Source organism: Chenopodium album, chromosome 10 (genome assembly GCF_948465745.1).
Source record: "Chenopodium album chromosome 10, dcCheAlbu1.1, whole genome shotgun sequence".
Lineage (NCBI taxonomy): Eukaryota > Viridiplantae > Streptophyta > Magnoliopsida > Caryophyllales > Amaranthaceae > Chenopodium > Chenopodium album.
Window position 1 is genome coordinate 54,300,313 of NC_137843.1, and position 22,852 is coordinate 54,323,164.

The following is a 22,852-nucleotide window of genomic DNA, read 5'->3' on the forward strand; positions in this document are numbered from 1 at the left end:
CACTCTATCGATCAACAATTATACATTTAATACATCGAGTTTAATTCCACAAAATTGGGGACGTGGGGACCCAGGCACTCCCACAACTAGTATGTACTAAATGTGAAAATTTTGTATTTTATTTAAATCGTGGCTAAGATTGAGGCAAGAGTAAGGGCCTGTTCTCATACGCTTATTTTCAGTTCAGTTCAGTTTAGTTCAATTCAGCTCTAATAAGTTCAGTTCAGCTCCTAATTTCCTTCTTTTATAAAATATTCAGTTCACTTCAGTTCAGTTCAGCTGAGTTTAGTTAATGAGACACAGGCCCTAAGCTTATCAATCAACATCCATAATCCATTTGAATCATGCTGTGGTCTTTACGTTGCCTAGATCCAAGGAGTGTTATAATTCCTCCATTTCAAAATCAAACATTGCAGCCATTTGATCACAACTACTGCCAAAAGGTATTGTATTATATGTCTGCTCTTGTGCAACCTTGCAAATTTATAGAGTAACGCTAGTTATGTCGGTGAAGAATTTAAGCTACTTAGTAATACAAGATTGACACGTTACTCGTAAATGATTAAATGAAAACATTTAAGTTGAGAACATATGCTTGTTTTTGAATTTCTTTAGAGGACTTAGTTTATTTGTTGACCGTGAGGTAAGATCTATTTAGCCTTGAGTTAGCGCCAAGTCGCCAATTGTTTGCCTTTCTTGATTTCAGGCAGTCTTTTTGAATTTGCTACAGGCTGTTTTATACTGATTTCAAATGAATACTAAGTATCATATCGTCATTTTTGGTTAAATCTTGCCATAAATAGTGTTAATTGTCAAAAACATAATTTTATCGTCATCATTATATCAAGCGGCTAAAATAACATACAATTACGCAAGGTTAGTTGGTATAGTACATCAAATCATATCAAATCCATCAAATTATAAAGACAGTAAATTAAGATTATAAGCCAAATAAGGTCAACTTTAATCAGATTCTAGATCAAATAAGCAAGGCAGGTACCAAACGACGATGTTTTAATCAGTCAACGGATTCATTGACTCCCATTATTTCATCAAAAAAATATTAAATTAATAAAAATTAAATTAAAAAATAATTAAAATATCCTTTCACTTCGAACAACAAAATTTCACTTTTGCTTTTTTCCTCGAAAAGCTGTCCCCAATCTCTCTCATATCAATCCTTATTTTCTCTCTCCTAAATCAAGATTTTGGGCTTGACCTAGCCATTAGATCGAAGGTTTGTTCAATTTTTAGATCGATTGTTTCAATTTTATTGAATTAATTTTTTTGTCGAATTTGGTTGATTGAATTGTAGATAAATTTGTATTGAATTGTGATATTGTTGACTCAATTTTCGGTTTTCTGTAGTTCTGACGAAAATTAGGGTAATGATTTTGTTTAATTTCATGCGAATTTGAACATCTGATTTGCAATTTTTATTTTATTTCTTCAGAAAAGTGAAATTATGTGTTGTAGAAGTTACAGTTGCTTAAGTTCTGTTGATGTGCATTTGTGCATGTTTGAATTCCTTAGCTGTTTATTTAAATTTAGTGGTTAATTTTTGATTTTGAGCTGGATGAAAGAGAATGAATAAGCATACGGTAGAATTTGAAATGTTAGTGAAATTTACAAGGATTATTAGCAGATTATACCCTAATCACCTGTGTATTTGGCTCTCATTATGTGTTGCAGGATCATAGGATTGTCTTTTGCTGGTTTTAATTGTCGAAATCGGAATCAATAAGTGTTAGTGTTTGTTAGTATCAGTTTCCGTTTACGAAGACTTGGTGGATAATTATGCGGAGTAAAGAGTTATGTTGATGTTGTTCTGATGAAATTGGGGGAGTTCTGTTATATTCAAGATAATAAAGTAATAGCTAGCAATGGGTGTTCGCTATCTAGCAATTTCGGTGGCATGTACTGTGGTCAGCATGATAGGTCTGCAGTGCTGGACAGAAATTTCGCTCGAAAAATTCAAGGCGGATGGACTTATTGGCAGCGATACCCTTTACTCAGAGAATGCTAGTCATATAATCGAGCTCCTATTGCGTTCTCATGCCACCATTACGTTGCTGGCAATATGTTTGATCAATGCATTTGTGTTATTTATTTTGAGTATTAAGGTAAAGTAATTTCATTGCACTACATTTATTTTGTTTTGTTGTGTGGGATTGACTTATTTATGGCATTTTGCATAATGTTATCATATTCTGAAATGTGCACTTTTGATATTACCTGATCTCGGAAGATTAAGGAACTGATTTGTGTTTTCTGCTAAAAATTTTCCTAGTCATCCGTAGCTTTTATAGTACAATATTTGTTTATGTTTCACAATTTTGAAAGACACAATGTGTATTACACCAATATTCTTAGATATTGTCTAATGGAGTAACATATTTTATGATTTAATGGTTCAATAATAAAACCATTTAACTTATTAGAGAAGTTTAATTTGTATGGAGATGGGTTTGGGGAGATTAGTTTTGCTCATTTAAGCATAGAAACTTTAATATTCACTGTTTTTGCTAAGTTAAGGGGTGTTTGGTTTGGGGCTTTTATCAAAGGGTAAGGGAATCAAAATGGCTCATCCCCTTGTTTGTTAGGGCATTTCAATCATTCCCTTTACCCTCTTCATTCCCCTAATGTCTTCTACTTTGATCTGCCCTCCCCCACACACACTAAAAAAAAAAAAATGGTTTTTCTATTCCCTTTCCTCAAGCTTCCTACATTACTATCAACACCACCATTACCAGTCAACCACCAGCATCCTTTACCGGACCCACCACAACTCTGACCACCACCTTCCATCCTAGATCGGATCCACCACCACCACCGCCGCCACCACCACCTGGACTGAACCCACCACAGTCCAACATTCCTAGACTGAACTCACCACCACCACTACGTCCTAACTCTAACCATTTGAAATTCAACCCCTTACCCACCACAAAGCCACCCTAACCACTGCTCACACCCGAAATTAGCCCCACCACCATGAAATTCACTTCATCCACCACGAAAAATACCCTATTCATCCTCAAAAACAACCATAATTATAAGAAATTACCCAACCATCCAAAAACAACCACCAAGCAACTAGATTTAGAAGATTATTCAAAAAGAAAAAGAGAGAGAATAAAGGAGTAGCAGTGGTGGCACTAGGGGAGGGGTGCAGCGGCTGAGGCGGCAACTTCGGGAGGGAAGGTGCGCTAGTGGTGTGGTGGTTGTATGGTAGTTATTTTCTAAATTGGGTGTGGTAAATGGTTGTTAGTGACTTGGAGGATTTCCTTTTGTTATTTAAAACAAACAACTATGAAAATGTAGGGTTTTTTTTTAAAAAAAAGAAAAAAAATTCTATTCACCTTGTTTCCCTTTGTTAGGCTCATTCCCTCTCCCTTTAATCCTTTATTGAACCAAAACCCCCTAAATCTATCTTATTTGAGAAATGGCATAATTTAGCATCCAACACATGAAATAATTTGATTGGTTTTTTGATACTTTTAAACTGATGTACTGACTTGACCTTTGGAGGGGTATAATGTATAACTACACATCTAGTTTGTCTAAGATAGAGAATTATATTTTCCCTTGTATTACTAACTGCCATTAACAAGACATGTAGATCAAAAGTGTGTGGTCAAATTTTTGGTGGCATACCATCTAAGATTGTGACATGGTAATGTTAAAATTTTGATTGACATGCTACAAATCTACTCCACACTTAAGTTTTACAAGCTATACATATGTATTAACTATATATTATGAGAGTTGAGACATGGTGACATTAAATAGGATATGATGAAAATGAGGCAGCTTTTAAAGGAATATGGGATGATTAAAGCCATTTTAATTTACTACCTGTCTCACTTGAAAATTTGCCAAGATGTACAAAACACCTATTGTGATTATGAGAGAATTAGGACTCCAAGAGTCATTATTACTAATTTTATTTTCTGTATCGGAATAATCACTTTTGGTTCATGTAGCCGACCCAATTATGGAATTAAGGCTTTGATTGATTGATTGAAGAATTACTTAAGAGCCTAGTATTTCTGAGCAAAAGCCATGATTTCTAAATTAATCTCTTATGGTGTCACATCTCTCATGTCATCTTTGTTTTTTGTCAAATCAATTTTCTAGATCTTATATTTAGTGAAACCTCTAGACCAAAAAAATGACTAAATGAGACACATGTATTCATGCTGATAAACCCACTATCACTTGTGAATATCACTTTGAGCGGAAGTTATCAAGCTATTTAAGTGACTAGATTAGATAGATTGAATACATTGAGCATGTGCTTTTCTTATGACTAATGTAAAATCATACATTTGCATGTGCCTAGGGGTAAACGATTGAAAGTGGCTCACCCAATGTAATATCCTAATATTGAGGCCATGCCATTATGCTGTCTGGTTAGATCTGGCTGATTATATAATGCTTTCATCATCCATTCGATCTGGCTGATTGTTTAATGCTTTTTTCCATCTCTATCTCTCTCAATGCAGACTATATTTTTTGGAGAACTATATGCCCCTGAAACACGAAAGTTAGTGGAAAGGCTGGTCAATTATGTTATCTACAAGGTAATACTACAGTTGAGCTATTAGTTCGAACTGTTCACTGTCACTATCAGCGATTCTAATTGCTATTTTAGCCTTTTTGTGATAAAGGTTTGGGGGGTTGTTTAATGGAGGGAGACAAGTCAAAGAGTATTCTTATATAATTCTGCTAAAAGAAAAATCTAAACAGCTAAAGTTTTGAGGAAAAGGCAAGTACAGATGATTTTGGAGTCATGGTCACTTTGCAACCAAGTCTAGTAATTTGTCAAGGGTCTTTTAAGATTTGCCATGGCCTTGCATTTAATTTGACTAGGCGGCATTGTAATATATAGCTTCTGCTATACTAAAGGCTTTAATATATAAAATAAGATTTATATAGAAAGCTGAAATCCACCGAATCTGTAAGAACAAGTAGGGCCCAAACAAGTCGTACTTGATTGGCTAATTGCTTTTCTGTAAGACTTTAAGTGTCTGTGTCATATTTGTTATTTGTTCCTTTAGCTAAAAATAATGTATCTCTTCTTGAAGAGTTGGTTACTTTGATTATCAGAGGTTTACATCCTTGTCATTGGTCAAAATTTTGTGTAGCATGAAAACATGGTTGGTGAAAGACCTTTTTCCGAACGTCATTAATCCCACTGCCTCTAAACTTTCCTTTTGAAGTACATTAATGGAATTTCTTGTAGTAAAAAGAGCTATTGATCCTTGAATCTTTGCTGCCAATTCCCATTATTCCCTTGTAATTTATTTTTTAATGCTTCCAGGGAACATTTCTTCCATTAATCATTCCTCCAACAATAATTCAAGCCACCCTGTGGATGACATGGTTGACCGTCCTTTGTTTCCTGAAGGTTTGTCAAATACTTTCATCAATCTATCTACTTTATCTGGGTGTTAATTGGTTCTTCTGACTGTATTTGACTTTCTTTGACTCTTATGTAGATGTTTCAAGCTTTGGCAAGAGATCGTCTTGAACGTTTGAATGCATCTCCTTCTGCTACACTTTGGACATATTTCTGTGTATATTCGGCACTATTGCTAGTTTTGGCCTTTGACTGTCTATGGTATTTCTTGACTTTATCTCTAGCGTTGTGTATTCTGTTATGCTCTATATCTTATTTTGTTGTTACTGAACTTTTGATTTGGGGTTCTTTGCTTGACAAACAATTGAGAAAATAAGCGCACTTGGTGGTTCTCTCTCTACATGTTAATGTCGCCAAAAACAAATATTTTCTTCATAAATAACTATTGCTTTGAGATGAAGCCACAATTATTCACACTTATGTAGTCAATGTCAACCTGGTTATTTTACTTATTTTTTTTTCTTTTTTTTGGGGGTTTAGGGGGGGGGGGGGGGGGTTATTTTTTTTTGCCAGTTTCATATGTCTTGTCATAGTTCATTTTTATGTTATCTTCCTACGTTTAATGTTACTAATTATAAAATGATACCAATCCAAATCGTATCATGGAACTACTGGCAGCTTTATAAATTTGTTTAAAGTTTGCCTCATGAGCAGCCCTGAGATAAATAGGTTCATCTCCTTGCCAAAGAAATTCCAGACCTTTTTTTTTTTTTTGGGTTGGGGGGGGGGGGGGGGGGGGTGGGTGGATAAGAGGTCATTCAGTTTGCAGCTTCTAGATGCATAGAGTGGTTACAGAACCATTTATAGTATGCAGTCATTGTTTTAAGTATTATTATACACTATTGAATTTTTTGGGATGAGGGGGCTGGGGAGGGGGATAGTTTTATCCTGGGTCCAATGTGCAATGAACCTTCACCTTTCTTCTCTGTATAGGTTATCGAATAGCTTTTTTCTTTGTTGCAATGATTCTCTTTGACTAGAATTGTATTCTCCGAAATTCCGAATCCTCTTAAAGTATACTATCCCCTGCACACCTTAATTCATTTTTATATGGTGATGCTTTTGCTCATTAAAAAGCTGTCATTTTTCATAATAACGAGAAACCCCCTTTCTATATTGATGCATTCAGGGTCAATTAACGAGATTTGTCTAGTAGTTCTGTATGCATCTGGTGTGCATCTATTCAAGATAACATGATTCAGTGTCCTGAAAATAATATTATGGAGCTGATGATCACATCCTGTCAGCTGTAGTGTAGGCATAACTGCTGAATCCATGGGGTGTATTGTGTCAAAGACCATCATTATACTGTAATATATAGTAGTTTGCCATGTAGTAGAAATGGTTATATCTTTAATTTTTGGAAAATCTTGTCTCTAAGTGTCATGTGTGTTTTATAGGATATGGTTTTGTGCGGCTGTATCTGGACCTCTGGTTTCGTCCACTTATTGGTTGTTATTCTTTGAGCCCCTCAGCATAGCTTTTGAGACACTGCAGGTATGTTGTTTCATGATTCAAATTTATCTATTCATTCAACCTTTATTAAAGCATGACACGTATTCACAAGTTTGTGTTGCATGATATACATTTCTTCAGGCTATTGTGGTACATGGATTTCAGCTAATGGATATTTGGCTCCACCATTCTGCTGCAGAGACTTCTGATTCCCAAAGATCAAAGTTTTTTGATACAACTGCAGGTATTTTTACTTCTTCCATTGAAGTCTCTACTGGCAATATTTTTCATGTATGGTGTTGTCCTGGGTGGTGAAAGGGTTAGTTTTTATATGTGTGGTTTGAAATATCTGATTTGATGAGAGAGTGGAAGAGCTAGTAGTAACGACAAATTGAAGAGAGACCATAAATAGAACAAGGAACTATTTTGGAGTATAGTGTGCACCACCTAAATTTACTATGTAAATGCATTTTGATATTATAGTAAATGGATAAATTAACTATTGGAACGTTAAAATGGATTTATAAAGATCAGGATCAAGTTGCAACTAGAGTTTGTAACTAAAAAATAGCCTTTTATTTGCATGTGATCACATATTATCAGTTTATTATTTCTATATTATTTGTTTATATTTCTAATGTGAATTGAACAATACCTACTTTCTGATATATGCCTTAATGAATCAGATCCATTGGATAAAATATTCTAAGGATTAAAATGTATATGAAAGATAAGGAGTAAAATTGTACAGAGTTCTTTACATATAATAAAATAGAAATAATCAACATTATAAAGACTGATCATTAGGTTGTTATTTGTTTTAAAAGTAGGTGGACAAATATTCACAATACTTAAATTATGTAGTATCAATCCATCATAATATTAAATTTGTCAAATTGTGCTTGGGCATGTGTCAAATCTATTAGCTAGTCTATTTTTTGGAGGGTACCATATGTAAAGAGGTGTGGGTTGGCATGAATAATGTGAAGTGGAAGGAGTTTCGATTTTAGGGTCAACTTCTATCTCGGGACATCACTTAGCCAGACATAGATCTGGTCTTTTTCTGGAAGTTGGATTAATCTCTGTAGTAAGATTTTGGAAATTGACTAAGCAGTGCTCTCACTACAAATACAAGTTGGTAAACTTTAGAAATATAGGTTTCTTATTTATTTATTGAATATTATCTATTAAATCTTGGCTTTCAAGCAAGAATTCTCTGTGTTATGTTGTATTTGATGATTTTTTGCTAAGTCATCATTGTGTATTTGTAGCTTTGTTTTTATTTAAATGAGAGAACTCCTGCAGGTTCTTTGTGGGAATGGAAAAGCAATGTTGTTCGAAATATGGGGTTTTTCCTCGATATGATGACACTTTTAATGGCCCTTGGTCATTATGTGCTAATTTGGTGGCTCCATGGCATGACATTCCATCTTGTAGATGGAATCCTTTTCCTGAACATTCGTGTATGTGTTTGATCAGTCCTTGATGGCTCACTTTTAATTTTAGCACATGATTCGTTATAATCCTTTTCTATGCTGCTTGCAGGCTTTACTAAGTGCAGTTGTAAAGCGTATTAAAGGATTTGTCAAATTAAAGATAGCTTTAGGTGCACTTCACGAGGCACTTCCTGATGCGACAACAAAGGAAATACAAGTATATGATGATGAATGTGCCATCTGTAGGGCAAGTGCCTCTTTCACTAAATTTTTCCCCTTCTGCCTATTGACTATCTCTCTCATTCATGCTACATCTTCTTCTTTTCATTTGTTGTGACTTTATAGTTATTTGAACTTCTTTATTGCTAATGTTTAATGATCTCATGGTCTTCGTTGGATATCAACAGGAACCAATGGCAAAGGCTAAAAGGCTTCCTTGCAATCACCTTTTCCATCTTGCTTGTTTGAGATCTTGGTATGTTTATTGCCAGGCTTGTAGACTCATTTTACTCTCCTTTTTAATGCCTAGTAAAGTTTGATGCTGGAGCTGAAAGTGATTCTTTTATACTAGGTTGGATCAAGGACTTAATGAGGTCTATTCATGTCCTACCTGTCGGAAACCCCTTTTTGTTGGAAGATCTGAAAGTGAGGCAAGCTCTCATACTAGAGTAGTTTCAAGTGATGAGCAGCTTGCACGTCAACTAAGCTCAGGAGTTGATCCCGTGAATGCTGGAGGTGTAGGAGTTTTCCCTAACCAAAACCAAAATTCTCCGGAAGTTAATCCTTGGAGGTTTGATTTTCACAGCTCTTTGTTTTGTTCTTTAATTTCTTTGCAATATGCATGACCTTTTAAGATTAACTTTAAGATTCTGTCAACATATTGTTAGATTCTATATCTCCATTTTTGGGAGCCATGTTTTTCTACGTAGTGGGGCTAATGTGCAATATACCTTGTTTTGTCGGCTAGAAGCTCCATGGTTGCAAGGCCGCCAAATTTGCTCTGTAGCATGGATATGCATGAATGCAGCAAAAAATTGCATTGCATGCAGTGCACATTTCTTTTCTTATTATTGCTTTTTCATGGTGTAACAATCTCTAACCTCTGGCCTCCTTACCTAAAAGAAAAATATAGATTTAGAAGAAAATAGAAGAAGACTTTACCACTAGCATAGAAATCTTAAATCTCATCTAACGACTTTTATTACCATCATGTTTCTAAAATTATGTCTTCTTTTGGTATAGAGGAGCAGGAGCAGATTCAAGTTGGTTACAGCCTTGGCCAAGTCAGGGTCTTGATGGAGCTGGCCCATCAACTGCCATTAGGTCTGCTGGGTTGGGGAGGGTCCAGATGATGATGCGACACCTTGCTTCTGTTGGAGAAAACTATGCCCAGACTGCTCTTGAAGATACTTCGTGGAGCCTTTGGCCAACAAACTCTTCTCAGGCAACAACATCCAGTACAGCATTTCCCCCTGCTGCACACAGATACCCTGCAACAACTGTTACTGCACATAGGAGGACTGCCTCCCGTCCTGCTAATGACAGCATTGCAAACTTACTTGCCATGGCAGAAACTGTAAGGGAGGTGCTTCCTCACATCCCTGATGAAATGATTTTCCAGGTATAAATTCTCTTGATGTACATATGTACTATCATTATCTTTGCTAATGCTTGTAAATCGAGACCTGGCAAAGCTGAAAGCTGATACAACCTGAGCCCATCCAAAATTTATGTTGTGTTGAACACTTTTTTGACATGAAATACAGATAACTGCTGTAGAAGTTGGACAACTGAAAAATGGTTTTGACCAAAATTTAAGCTGAAACTGACTTGCCTGAACATGAAATCATTGACCTAATCAATCCTCTTGACAATTCTGGTTGTAAATGCATATCCTTTTATGGGTTACGCTTTGGGTAGGACTTCTTCAGTCATATCTGGCAGTTCAGTTTGCCTCTGTAAATATTTTTTATCCCCAGTAGATAGTAATACATGAATGCCCCAAGGAGGCAAGGATGCCATATCCATGAATAATTTTGAACAAGATAAATCCATAGCTTTTTAATTAAATTTGAAAGCCTGCCACCTTACTAGTGCCCCTACTAACATAATGAGATTGAATTTGGATTCTGTTTAAGATATTTTTTTAAAGAGAGGGTGGGTGTTATAGAGCCAAGGTAGCAGTGTGAACAGGACATGATCCTAGGTTTGGGAACTTTGGGTATAGCTGAAAGTTGATAATTGCTGATTAAATGTTAATCCCTTGCACCAAGCTGGAGATCTTGTGTTTCTTACATTTTTGTTTAGTTTAGATCATTGTATTTTTCTAATTTTGATAATGCCACTATGCTCTTCCAACATTGCTCATCTAATTTCCCTTTTATGACATTATGACTTTTGTGAGGTCAAAACACTGGCTTGTGGGCATCTAGCATATCTGACAAATAATTATCTAAGCTAATGAACAGTATCACTCTAAAGGGCCAGAACCCTATTTCAGAATACGACCACCTATCTTCCTGTGTATTACACAAACAAGGTGGGATTATGCTAGTAGCTAGACTCCTAGTGGAGATTTGCCTTGTGTGAATACACTGTCCTTGAGATAAGCTTAGCTGATTGGTGTTTCCTATGTCTATTTTAGTTAGCTGAACTTGGATGTGAAATAATGTGTACGTAGAGGTGAGAAAAGAGGTTTTTTTGTCTTAAATGGTAAGAGAAATTCAGCCTAGCACAAATTTTCCAGTTGGTATAAACTACTAATTTTGTTGATTAAATAGTAATTATATAAAGGAAAAATTTGTAAATTACCACCCAAATAGCAGACTTATTTTGAAATTACCACCCGTTAATTTATTTTATTTTATTTTATTTTTACCACCCCTTAAATTAAAAACACATTTATTTTCCCACCCTTTTCATAAATCCGGTGGCTTTTCCATTAGTGGGCCCCACCTAACTTACTTCCCTCCCCTTTTTTTTTTCTTTTGTTCTCTCGATTTCACCCTCTCACTATTCTATTGCACTCAACTAAACCCTTCCCTCTTTCAATTTCTTCATTAAATCTCTGAAAAATCATCTATCTTCTCCCTCTTTCTTCATAAATTCTCTGTAAAATGTTCAACCACCCTCAAAATTATTAAATTGAAACCCTAATTTTTGTTTTTTCTGCAAAATAATTACTGTCATGGAGAAGGAGAATTAAGTGAGAAAAGAAGAATTTGTGCGAAGAACCCCAATTCATGAAATCCCCCAATTTCCCCCAATCAATTTGTGCGAAGAACCCTAATTCATGAAATCCCCCAATTTCCCCCAATTAATTTGTGCGAAGAACCCCAATTCATGCAATCCCCCAATTTTCCCCAATTACAATGTGCGCAAAACCCTAATTTTAAAATAGAATTGAGGATACCTGATTGCAAACTGAGCGTCTGCACTTGTGGGAGATTCGTCTTTAAATACAAGTTAGTAAAATCCGTGAATTGGAAATGTTTTATAGAAAAAATGGGGGGGGGGGGGGAATAGTAATGAAGGCTTAATATAGCCGTTAATAGCCATTATGTGGGTCCCAGTGACGGAAAGTTCACCTGATTTTAAAAAAAGGTGGGAATCTGAGTACTTTTAATTTAAGGGGTGGTAAAATAATTTTTTATTAACGGGTGGTAATTTCAAAATAAGTCTGCTATTTGGGTGGTAATTTACAAATTTTCCTTATATAAATTACAAGGACCTCTTAAAATATGATTACTCATTTCCTTGAGTAATGTTTATTGTTGTAAAAATGTTATATAACAAATAGGAGAATTATAATTTTTCATTTTTTTAAAGCCCTGCACAGCTAAGGAATCTTGGTTGTAATTACCCTAGTTGTGCTATTCTCATTCTCCCTCCATTGTTGGTGAGGTTATTTTGGGGAAATCCAAATTCAATGATATTTGGCTACTATGTCAGCAAAGGATGAACTTTTACTACCTTGCTGAAATCCAGTGATGGCATTTTAGGATACAGAGAGTAATTCATTACTTGTGTGGAATTTGTTACTGGTTAGAAATTTCCTAGGGAATAAGTAAGGGACCTTTATCAATAGGGTTAATAGAAACAATGATCTGGATTTCTTCACAAGTCTCTCAGAGTCTTTCTTCATGAGTCCATGAAAATGTGGAAGATAAAGGCTACTTCCACCAAGACATTCTTGTAGTTTGGAAGCTGAATAGGTCTTTTTGAAAATTTGTTTGCACTTTATAGGAATCTAATGTCTATATTTATAACAGGTTTAAGAAAATTATGTTACTATATCTGTTGTAAATTGTTTTAGGAGGGTAAAAATGATTCCAAATAGTAGACACATTGATAAGGATACCAATCTGAAACACCAAAGTTGGCTACAATCTGATCCACCCCTTTCCTAGCTCCCATTAAAAGCCAGCTATAGGGCGGGGATCCAAGCTTGGACTACTTCTATGTCATCACTTGACCGAAGTAGTCATGGGCAGAAATTATAGGTCAATGTTGCACACTTCCTCTTTTGACAGTTGCCTAACCCTTTTGTTAATATGCCAGGACCTGCAACAAACAAACTCTGTCTCTGTGACTGTTAATAACCTTCTTCAGATGTGATACTGGATATTATTCTGCACAATAAGCCTGGTCCACAAATGTTTTGCGGACTGTGTGATGACACAAGGCAATGGAAACTCAGAGACTTTTCTGAGTATGTTGAAACTGCTGTCTGTCCTGCCGGATTCTGTACATAGTGGCACATATTACCAATGACGACAATGTCACCTAGGAGTATTGGTAATGAGAACATTGTAAAAGCATCCTGTATATTCCCTTATAACGGTCTTTATTATCGCACATAGACCAAATAGAAAGTGTTTTTGATTTTGGTCTCGCAACAGAGAGATTCCAGATGCATCTGTGGAACTGTGGCAGTTTTGTATGAGTATGTATATTCTCATTGTAGTTGTACATGCAGAATTTCTCTTGAAGATGTAACAGGCTAGTGGCTTTATTTTAATTCTTGATATATACTTCATATATGTTGTATTTGATCACTTTATGGTTGCTGCATGCCTGCATGTATGGTTCACATGGTGGCTGTCGGTCCATAATACTCTTGCAATACAGTGGTACTCCGTTTTATTTCAAGTGCCCCGTAGTGACATCACGTATGCCGATGCAAAATTTTGACTAATAATATCTTTAATTATCAATAACTATAAATTATAACAATCGGATATTAATAATCTACTATTCGAGTTAATTTCAATAAGTACCTATAAAACTATATTATTTCTTATGTATAATTCACAAACTTTGGTCAAATTATGTTTAATGAATAGTGCTAAAATCCCCAATAGGGCACTTGAAAAAAAACGGATGGAGTTTTTTTTTTTTTTTTTTTTTTTTTTGTATATTGTACCATCACCTTACATCTTGATGCTGCTGATAGGAGGATTTAAAAAGCTCAGATATATGTTTTACTACAAGTACCTTTTTTTTTGTTACTTATTGCATTGGTTCTGGTGTATTATACTTCGTATTTTTTTTTAACTGAAAAAACCAGCACTAATTTATCCCTATGACTTGACTCTTGAGGTCTTCTATTTGAAGTTTTCTAACTTATAAAATCAGTTACGGCAATATGCGCATACAGTATACTGTCTGGGCATTATTGTACGGGACAATCTTTAAGAGAGGGAGTACGTGGTTACTCCTTGGCCGGTTGGCCCTTTGCCCCTTTTCCTTAGTGGTAGCCCCACTAGACCAGTGAAACAACGGTAACAATCAGGAAAGAAAAAAATCAAATTTGTGGAGCCATTGATACTCTTACTTTAGATGAAAATATAAGAAAAATGTTTGGTCCAAATGATGACAGTGAAGCACTACCTTATCTCCTTTTGCTACAAGATATCAACGATATGATTTAATGTCCGCATTATTTTTACTTTTGAGTGAAATATAGCAGAGCTTGCAACCATTATTTTATTCATTCACGTCTTTTTTCAGAAAAAAAAAAAAAATGGATATTATTGGAACAGTGTTATCAGCTGCTCAAACACTGCTTGCGTCGCTGCAGTGTTCAGAGCTCCAAGAGATCCTTTCAATCTTTGGCTACAAATCCCAGCTTGATGATCTCCGACGTACCGTCTCTGCTGTCAATGCTGTGCTTCTTGATGCAGAGGCCAAGCAGGAGCTCTCCCATGAAGCACAACATCGGCTCGAGGAGCTCAAGGATGCCATCTTTGAAGCTGATGATCTGCTGGACGAGTTTGTTACTCTTGCTGAGCAGAAGCAACTCTTGGAGGCTGGTGGTAGTCTCTCTAAAAAGGTGCGTTATTTCTTTTCTGATAACCCGCTAGGTGTTGCTTACAGAATGTCTAGAGGGGTTAAGAAAATCAGGAAGAAACTGGATGCTATTGCTTATAACACTCAGTTTAGCTTTAAGCATGATCCCGAGCCTATCCGGAGGAGAAGGCCCGAGACCTGTTCTTATGTGGATGCAGGTGATATCATTGGAAGGAAGGATGACTTGGAGAAGATTGTTGGTATGATGCTCGATTTTAATGTGCAACGCGATGTATCTTTTCTCACGGTTGTGGAATTGGAGGGTTGGGCAAAACAGCCCTTGCTCAACTTGTGCATAACGATCCAAGGGTTACAAGTGCATTTCCATTGAAGTTGTGGAGTTGTGTCTCTGATCAAGATCAGAAGCAACTTTATGTAAAAGAAATTCTATGTAAGATTTTGGCTTCAGCTACTGGCCGATCACATGAGAACTCCACCTTGGATCAGGTACAAAAACAGCTACGCGATCAACTAGCAGGCAAAAAATACTTGCTTGTTTTAGACGATGTATGGTCTGAGAAGTGTGATCAGTGGCGTGACCTGGAAAGATTCTTAATCGGAGGTCATAAAGGAAGCTGGATTTTGGTAACAACACGTTCACTAGTGACAGCAAAAATTATAGGAGATGGTCTAACATACGAGCTCCAAGGGTTGTCAGAGGAGAATTCTTGGTGTTTGTTTGAAAGGATGGCTTTTGGATTGCAATCGTCTAACCCTCCTGACGACTTGGTCAAGATCGGGCAAGATATTGTAAAACGATGTGCTCGAGTCCCTCTTGCTATAAGAGTAATAGGAAGTCTCTTATATGGTCAAGACAAGAGTCTATGGCTATCACTTGCGCAAAATCCATTAGCCAACCTCGGAGAGAGCCAGAATGATATCATGCCTATATTGAAGCTGAGTTATCATAATCTCGAGTCTCCACTGAAAAGCTGTTTCAGCTATTGTGCCTTGTTTCCTAAGGATTATAAGATAAGAAAGGATATGCTGATAAGCCTTTGGATGGCACAAGGCTATATTGTCCCGTCAGATGGTCGAAGCATAGAAGATTTTGCTGAGGAATATTTTTCAATTTTGTTGCAACGATGTTTCTTTCAAGACGTAGAAATAGATGTATATGATGATACTATGTATTTTAAGATACACGATCTCATGCACGATGTTGCTCAAATGGTAACCAAACAGGAGATTTGTGCAACAGATAACTTAGAAGGCAACTTGAATAATAAAGTTCACCATCTGTCTGTTATCAGAAACAAAGATGCAAGATGTTCATTAGACAAGTCCCATATTCGAACGCATCTCTCTGATGGCTACCAGCGTAAAGATGTTAAGGCATTAATGGCTAATTGCATTCGCCTTAGGGCATTGGATTTGTCTAGAAGCAGTATTAAGACATTGCCAAAATCAATAGGCGATCTGTTGCATTTGAGGTATTTAGATCTCTCGTGTAACCCCAGACTAGAAGAGCTTCCGAAGTCGATTACAAAATTATGTAATCTACAAACCTTAAACTTAGATAATTGCAATGAATTGAAAGAGCTGCCAGAAGAGTTGAGCAGGCTGGTGAAGCTTAGGACCTTGATTACAAGAAATTGCTTCACGTTAACTTGTTTGCCAAAGGGAATGGGTGAGTTGAAAAACCTTTATAGTGGGTGGTGAAGGGAGTGATTCAACTACGAAGCAATGGTTTGATGGACTGGAAGATCTTAAGGCTATGAACAACCTCAAAAGTTTTCTTGATATCCAGTTTAAGTGGCCTAAAAATGCCGTTAAGGTAGACGACAGAAGAAGTGAAGGACAATATCTAAGTAGGAAGGAACATCTCAAGGGCGTTACCTTTCGTTTTTGTCATCAGGAGGTAGATGGAGGTGTGGATACTGAGGTAGCAACAAGATTTATGGAAGAGCTGCAACCACATTCGAATCTCGAGCGATTAAAAGTAAGGGGGTGCCGTGGTGTGACAATGCCTGGCTGGATAACCCATATTCCAAAGCTTGTACGTATTGATCTTGTGGATTACAATAAGTTGGAGTTCATGCCGCTGTGTTTGGGAAACTTGCGGCATCTCAAAGCCCTCCGGCTTGAGAATTTGCCCAAGTTAGAGTACATAGAGATTAATCTATCAGGTTTCAGATCAGAATGTGCTCAAGGAGTATCAATCTTCCCCTCCTTAAAACTCCTTTTTTTTGTGGGATTTGCCGAAGTTGAAAGCATTGGGAGATGATCTCCCACAGATAGTGAGTCTGCCAGATTGGATGCAATCCTTGTCTGCCCTCGGAACCCTTCAAATTTACGATTGCAAAAGACTCGAATCAATAACGGATTGGACACCCAAACTCACCTCTCTGAACCAACTTTTGCTCCTTAGATGTTCAGAAAGCCTGAAGAGTAGATGTCAAAAAGATTCCCCCGGGAAGGATTGGTCTTACATTAAACACATCCCCTTCATCAAAGTTGAGTAAACATTTATGACTTACATCCGCAGCAGGTACTATTTCTTAAGCAATATACTTCCTTCTTACATAATACTTCATATTTTCTAGCATTCTCCTTTTATATAACTCGCAGCATTGCTGCTTTTTCTAGATGGGTCGGTCTTATGCTGATTTGTTACAAGTTCTCTCAGTTTGGAGTTGCTCTGTTATAAGTTTGCCAAAACTGATTTACCTCTTAGGTCCTTTCCTAACAGTAATTCTGCTTTACATGGTTATATATTTGTTACATATTTCAAGAAAATCAAGGATGAAATTTTACAATTGAAACTCCATAATAAACATAGTCAACAATTAAAGTTTATGCTCTATTAAATGCTGTATTAGAATCAAGTTCTCCATTTCAGTTTTACTGATACATTTTAGTTATTACTCAGTACTAGTGTACTATACATCTTTGTCCAGATTAAATGCCGTTCAAACTACACTAATGATAAAAATGTAAATGGAAAATCAGACAAAGAGACTACTCATTATAATTAGCACTGTCAAAACGGTTTGACAGTTCGGTTTCGGTTCGGTTTGAAATCGGTTCGGCATTTAATCGGGTCGGTTTAGAATCGGTTTAATTGACTCACGGGGCGGTTTTGGTTCGGTTTAAATAGTTTTCGGTTTGATTCGGTTTCAGTTTATTCTTAAGCGGTTTTAATTCGGTTCGGGTTGTAAACAGTCCGGGTAGTAAACGGTTCGGTGCAGACGGGTTGCGGTTTGTTAACGGTGCGGTGTAAACGGTTTTTATTCCGGTTCAAACAGTTTGGGTTGGAAACGGTTTCGGGTTAGAAACAGTTCGGTTCTTTTTTGGTTCAGTTTATAACTGGTTCGGTTCTTTTTCGGTTCAGTTTTTAACTGGTTCGGTTCTTTTTCGGTTCAGTTTATAACTAGTTCGGTTCTTCGATTGTTTAACCACTTTAACGTTATTCATATCGGTTCCATTTCAAGTTTACTAAATTACGGTTCGGGTCGGTTTTCATTTCAAAAAATAAATTGTTTATCGAGTTGTTTGGATTCGGGCAGTTAAATGGTTTTGGTTTGAAATTTGATAGTACTTGCTAACCTTTTGCGTTCACAAGTTTTATATAAAGCCGCGAATCATTTCATATTCAGGCATCATATTATAAACAAATTCTCATTGATTTTATAAATACATATTATGTTCAATTTCAAGTTTAGTCATACTGATCTTACTAGTTTATTACGAAGTAGATTATAAGAGTTAGTGTATTAAACTATTAATGTATTATTGTTTTACAATTAGTTTATTATATGCTTCTTATTTAATCATTTATATACTACGCATAGTATCATAATCATGATTTGATGAGTTCTTGTGAAATGGAAATTTGTAATTTGGTAATTCGATACTTGATTAGTCAACAAGACTGATAATTATGACTCGTTTATCATTATATTTTCAATTTTTCATGAAATCATGAAGATATTACAAAGTGCTTTGATTTGTATAATGAAAGAAAACGCTAATGACTGATTAACAAGGTAATATTGATTAGTTCAATCGATCATATGTACACATTATTAACACATGGCATCTAACCATCTCATAGTTAAATATTCGTATCATCGTTATTCGTATGTATTAGTACAAAGTTATAGACTCGTTACTTCATTAGTGATCTTTTTAAATTTATCTATTTATACATTTCATTAATATAACGTTTTTATAATTTTTACGTGTATGAAAATAAAGATATACTAGTAGTTTAGTAGATGTTTTAATACGTGTCTTGGGCACTGATCCCGATCAAATGGAGCAAAAAAATACTATAGATTTGAGGGATTAATATTTTTGTAGATGAATGTGCAACACACAAGCACACACGGATCACCACTCTCAACCATAGATTAAAAAATCAATGGTTAGATGCTTTCTCCCACAACACACACGGATCACCACTCTCAACCATAGATTAAAAAAAATCAACGGTCCTCCTCATACTGGTGTTGAGATAGGGTAAAGCTTTTTTTTTTTTTTTTTTTGCTGTTGATAATTCCGCCTCATTCCTGATAACTCCCTCCTCTCATTTCAATCTATTGAGAGTACTCATCTCTTTCTCCCTCCTCCTTTTCTCTTTCCTTCTCATCCCATTAATTTCCTTCATGTTTCTCTAAATTTCAAGTACTGATCTTTTCTCATAATTCAAGATCTATTGTCAAGGTGAGTTTGTATTTTTGTTTTTCCGTATTAAAGGGCTAATTTTCAAATTTTCGTTTTTCCTTAATGAAAATTTATTTTCTTATAATTGTATATAAATTTTGTTTTTTTTTTTGAAAAACTTTGTTCGAATTTTCTTTTAGTTATGATAATTGAATTTTTTATTTAGTTTTCTTGTTAATAACGTGGTATTAACAATGTTGCTGCTGAATATCGTGGTATTCTAGGTGAACTTGGAGTTAAACTTATTTTCTTCAAAATTTGTTTATGAGGTTTGAATCTTATGTGTTTCCGATTTTGTTTTGAGCTTTTTTGAAATCGATTTTTCTTTTTAATATTATTCCCTTTTTGTTATACATTTTTTTTAACTTTAGTTCTTTTATAGAGTTAGATCTAGTTTATAATTTTTTTTTTGAAGCCAGATCTAGTTTATAATTAGTTTAGTTTATTTTCGATCACTTCGTTTTTTTTAATTAATTTTCATTATTCTCTTTTTTTTTCACTTCTTATGTGATAGTCAGATCTGAGATGTTGATGTATTTTATTTCTATTTTCATTATTCTCAATATCCTTTTTTAGTTCTTCAAAATTTTGTTCTGGTACTTTTTTTCGTTTTTAATATTTATTCTTTTGCTTTTCCTGCCAGTTCGTTATTATGCTCGTTTGTAAATTTATCTTTTTATTTCGTCGTTCGGTTGATTTTTTTTTTTAATCTTTTATATCTGTTACTATAATTTCTGATTTATATTTCTATAGACTAATTTTGTTTTTTTTTTACTATGTCTATATTTGTTTTTATTACAGGTAAAGATGTCTACAAGCTAAGTTTGGAGTGGAGAAATTTGTAATTGAAGATCTAGAAGATATCATTTACAATTTTTTTTTTTTGCTTTGTGTATCATTATTGCTATTTGTATTATATTTGTAACACTTGAGATATACAAGTATGACATTTAAGAAATATTTTTGTATTTCGTAGGAGTATTTAATATTGCAAAAAAAATAAAAAAAATAAGTAATATCGATAAACTGTTATAAATGTAAATGTAAAATGAAATAAGATTTTTTTTTTTTTTATTTTAAATGGGACTCGAGAGACCTGTTGAGCTTAATAAGCGGTCTCAAATTTTTTAAAAAAGAGACTGCCTATCTCTAGTAGGTAGTCTTAGTTTTTCACAAAAAAGAGACCGCCTATCTTTAATAGGTGGTCTTAGTTTTCTGAATCTAGAGACTGCCTCTAGTCAAGCAGTCTCTTTCTCTTAGTTAGAGACCGCCGGTAAGGTAGTCTCTTTGGCTAATTTGGACGGGTCTCTTTGGCTAATTTTGTAGTAGTGTTGCCTTGCTATTTTTAAAAAAATATTCTAAGATTTCTAATATTTAATCCATTTAATTATATCCCGTCAAAAAAAAAAAAAAACCAAAAAAAAAATCCATTTAATTATATAAAAATTTTTGTAAACGATTCGATTTAGAAGCGGTTTGGTTCATAAACGGTTCGATTTATAACCAGTTCGGTTTACAATCAGTTCGGTTTTTAAATGGTTCGGTGCAAACGGGTAGCAGTTTGCTAACGGTTCGGTGTAAGCGGTTTTTTTGCCAGTTTAAACGGTTTCGGGTTGGAACCGGTTTCGGGTTAGATACGGTGCGGTTCTTTTTCGGTTCGGTTTTCATGCAGTTCGGTTTATATTCGGTTCGGTTTGTTAACGGGTTCGGTTCTTATACGGTTTAACATTATTCGGGTCGATTCGGTTTCGGGTTTACTAAAATACGGTTCGGGTCGGTTTTCGGTTTCAAAGAAATTGGTTTTTAATCGGTTCGGTTCTCATTTGGGTCGGTCGGTTTCGGACAGTTAATCGGTTTCGGTTTGAAATTTGACAGCACTAATTATAATGCACGTTCCGTTATATGTAGGATGTTCACTAGTATTGTACATTGTGCAGGTACTTAAGGGGTTTAGAAATTCGCTGGTACAAGGGCAACAAGGCTGGTTTGATGTGAGAACATCAGAATATCAATCTACACATTGTGTTCTCTTCCTAAGTTTAAGATATGTTTTTTTTTTTTTTTTTTTTTTTTTTTTTTGAAGACAGTTTAAGATATGTATATGTACTCCGTACTATGTAAAATAATTGTTTACAAACTTGTTATTGGATTCCTAATATATTCCGTGTAATATATACGAAGTATTAATTAATGAAATTTACTCAAATCACGAGGTTCTTCATTATTAAAAGAACAAGTATATATCTAAAATCCAGCATACAAGCAGCAAGCTAAATGTTCCAACTAAACATTACTGCTATGTATTTTATTGCTTTATTATAGACCTTGTGTTTTGTGGCATAATTTGCGGCTTGTTTCATATTTTCTTGTTACAGTCGACAGTTTTTGTAATGTTTATGGTTAAAACTTACAACCTCGTTGAATGTTTAACCATTTATAGTCAAAATCTTAAGCCTAACTCATTTTAATCCCAATGTTCTTTTGTTTAATGTGAAACCATCAAAGCGATTTAATTTTATGTAATGGGAAAAGGACTCGTGAAACTCGATCTGTTTGTTCTTCATAAGAGATTCAATTTATCGGATTAATTTATACGTCGAGATTTATGTGTTACGAAGTACAGAATACAAATGATGTAAAAAGAAGTGAGTAAAGCATAAATACAGTCCCTGAACTTTTGTATTTGTGTACTTTTAGTCTCTCAACTTTCATTTGTGTACTTTTGGTCCCTCAACCACCACTCTTGGTGTTTCTGACCAAAAAGTTGAGGGACTTAGCCTAGTCAGCATTAGTTTAGGGACCATGACTCATTTTTTTTTCTTTTATTTGCGTCAGAATTTATTAAAAAAAAAAAAAAGAGTATTTTATTAGTTTAGGGATTTTACTTTATTTTAATTTCTTTTCTTGTTTTTTTTTTTAAAAAAAATTGTCTTAAAGAAATAGGAAAAGGAAAAATAAAGCAATCCCTTTTGCATGCACCCGGTGTACAGTATTTTTACTGTACATCGGGCTGTTTGCACGTGCCAACCATTTACTAGTTTTTTTTTTCTTTTTTTAAAAAAAAAATCAAAATCGCGGAATTTCATACCTCAAAATCAAAAAAACGCAAAACAACAATGGAGGAGAGAGAAAGTGAGAAAACGCAGCTCTCGATCACCAATTGAGGAGAGAAAAAGTGAGAAAACGCAAAAATTGCAGAAATCGATCATCAATTGAGGAGAAAAAAGGTGAGAAAACGCACAAATTAAAGAATTCGATCATCAATTAAGGACAGAGAAAGTGAGAAAAGTTACAAATTGCAGAATTCGATCATTAATTGAGGAGAGAGAAAGTGAGAAAACGCACTAATTGGAGAATTCGATCATCAATGGAGAATTCGACTTTCGATACCACAAATTGTAGCAATCTAATCCACGAATTGCTACAAAAACAGAGGCAAATTGAAACTGAATTTGAAATCGATTTAAATCGATCGATTATAGAAGAAGAAGAAACTAAGAGTTTTGGAGATGAATTC

The 22,852-nt window shown here is 35.1% G+C and overlaps 2 protein-coding genes across 4 annotated transcripts; both read left to right on the forward strand.

Annotated features, from left to right (window-relative positions):
- The first annotated feature begins 1,100 nt into the window (after positions 1 to 1,100).
- LOC145562539 (E3 ubiquitin protein ligase RIN2-like) lies at positions 1,101 to 13,336 on the forward strand. Its single transcript, XM_081622845.1, has 13 exons — positions 1,101 to 1,237; positions 1,693 to 2,123; positions 4,509 to 4,586; positions 5,327 to 5,413; positions 5,505 to 5,626; positions 6,826 to 6,922; positions 7,022 to 7,124; positions 8,186 to 8,343; positions 8,426 to 8,563; positions 8,724 to 8,791; positions 8,888 to 9,106; positions 9,559 to 9,937; positions 12,877 to 13,336. The coding sequence occupies exons 2-13, from the start codon at positions 1,884 to 1,886 to the stop codon at positions 12,931 to 12,933; spliced, it is 1,746 nt and encodes a 581-aa protein (XP_081478971.1). The 5' UTR covers positions 1,101 to 1,237; positions 1,693 to 1,883; the 3' UTR covers positions 12,934 to 13,336.
- Positions 13,337 to 14,279: 943 nt separating this feature from the next.
- On the forward strand, positions 14,280 to 21,595 carry LOC145562540 (putative disease resistance protein RGA1). Of its 3 annotated transcripts, none has more exons than XM_081622847.1 (2): positions 14,280 to 17,158; positions 21,273 to 21,595. In XM_081622847.1, the coding sequence occupies exon 1, from the start codon at positions 14,342 to 14,344 to the stop codon at positions 14,996 to 14,998; it is 657 nt and encodes a 218-aa protein (XP_081478973.1). In that variant the 5' UTR covers positions 14,280 to 14,341; the 3' UTR covers positions 14,999 to 17,158; positions 21,273 to 21,595. The 3 variants fall into 3 exon arrangements, 2 of the variants coding, with proteins under 2 accessions (XP_081478973.1, XP_081478972.1); XM_081622846.1 differs by lacking the exon at positions 21,273 to 21,595 and adding an exon at positions 20,137 to 20,293; XR_014094404.1 differs by lacking the exons at positions 14,280 to 17,158; positions 21,273 to 21,595 and adding exons at positions 18,689 to 19,335; positions 20,137 to 20,293.
- The last annotated feature ends 1,257 nt before the right edge of the window (positions 21,596 to 22,852 follow it).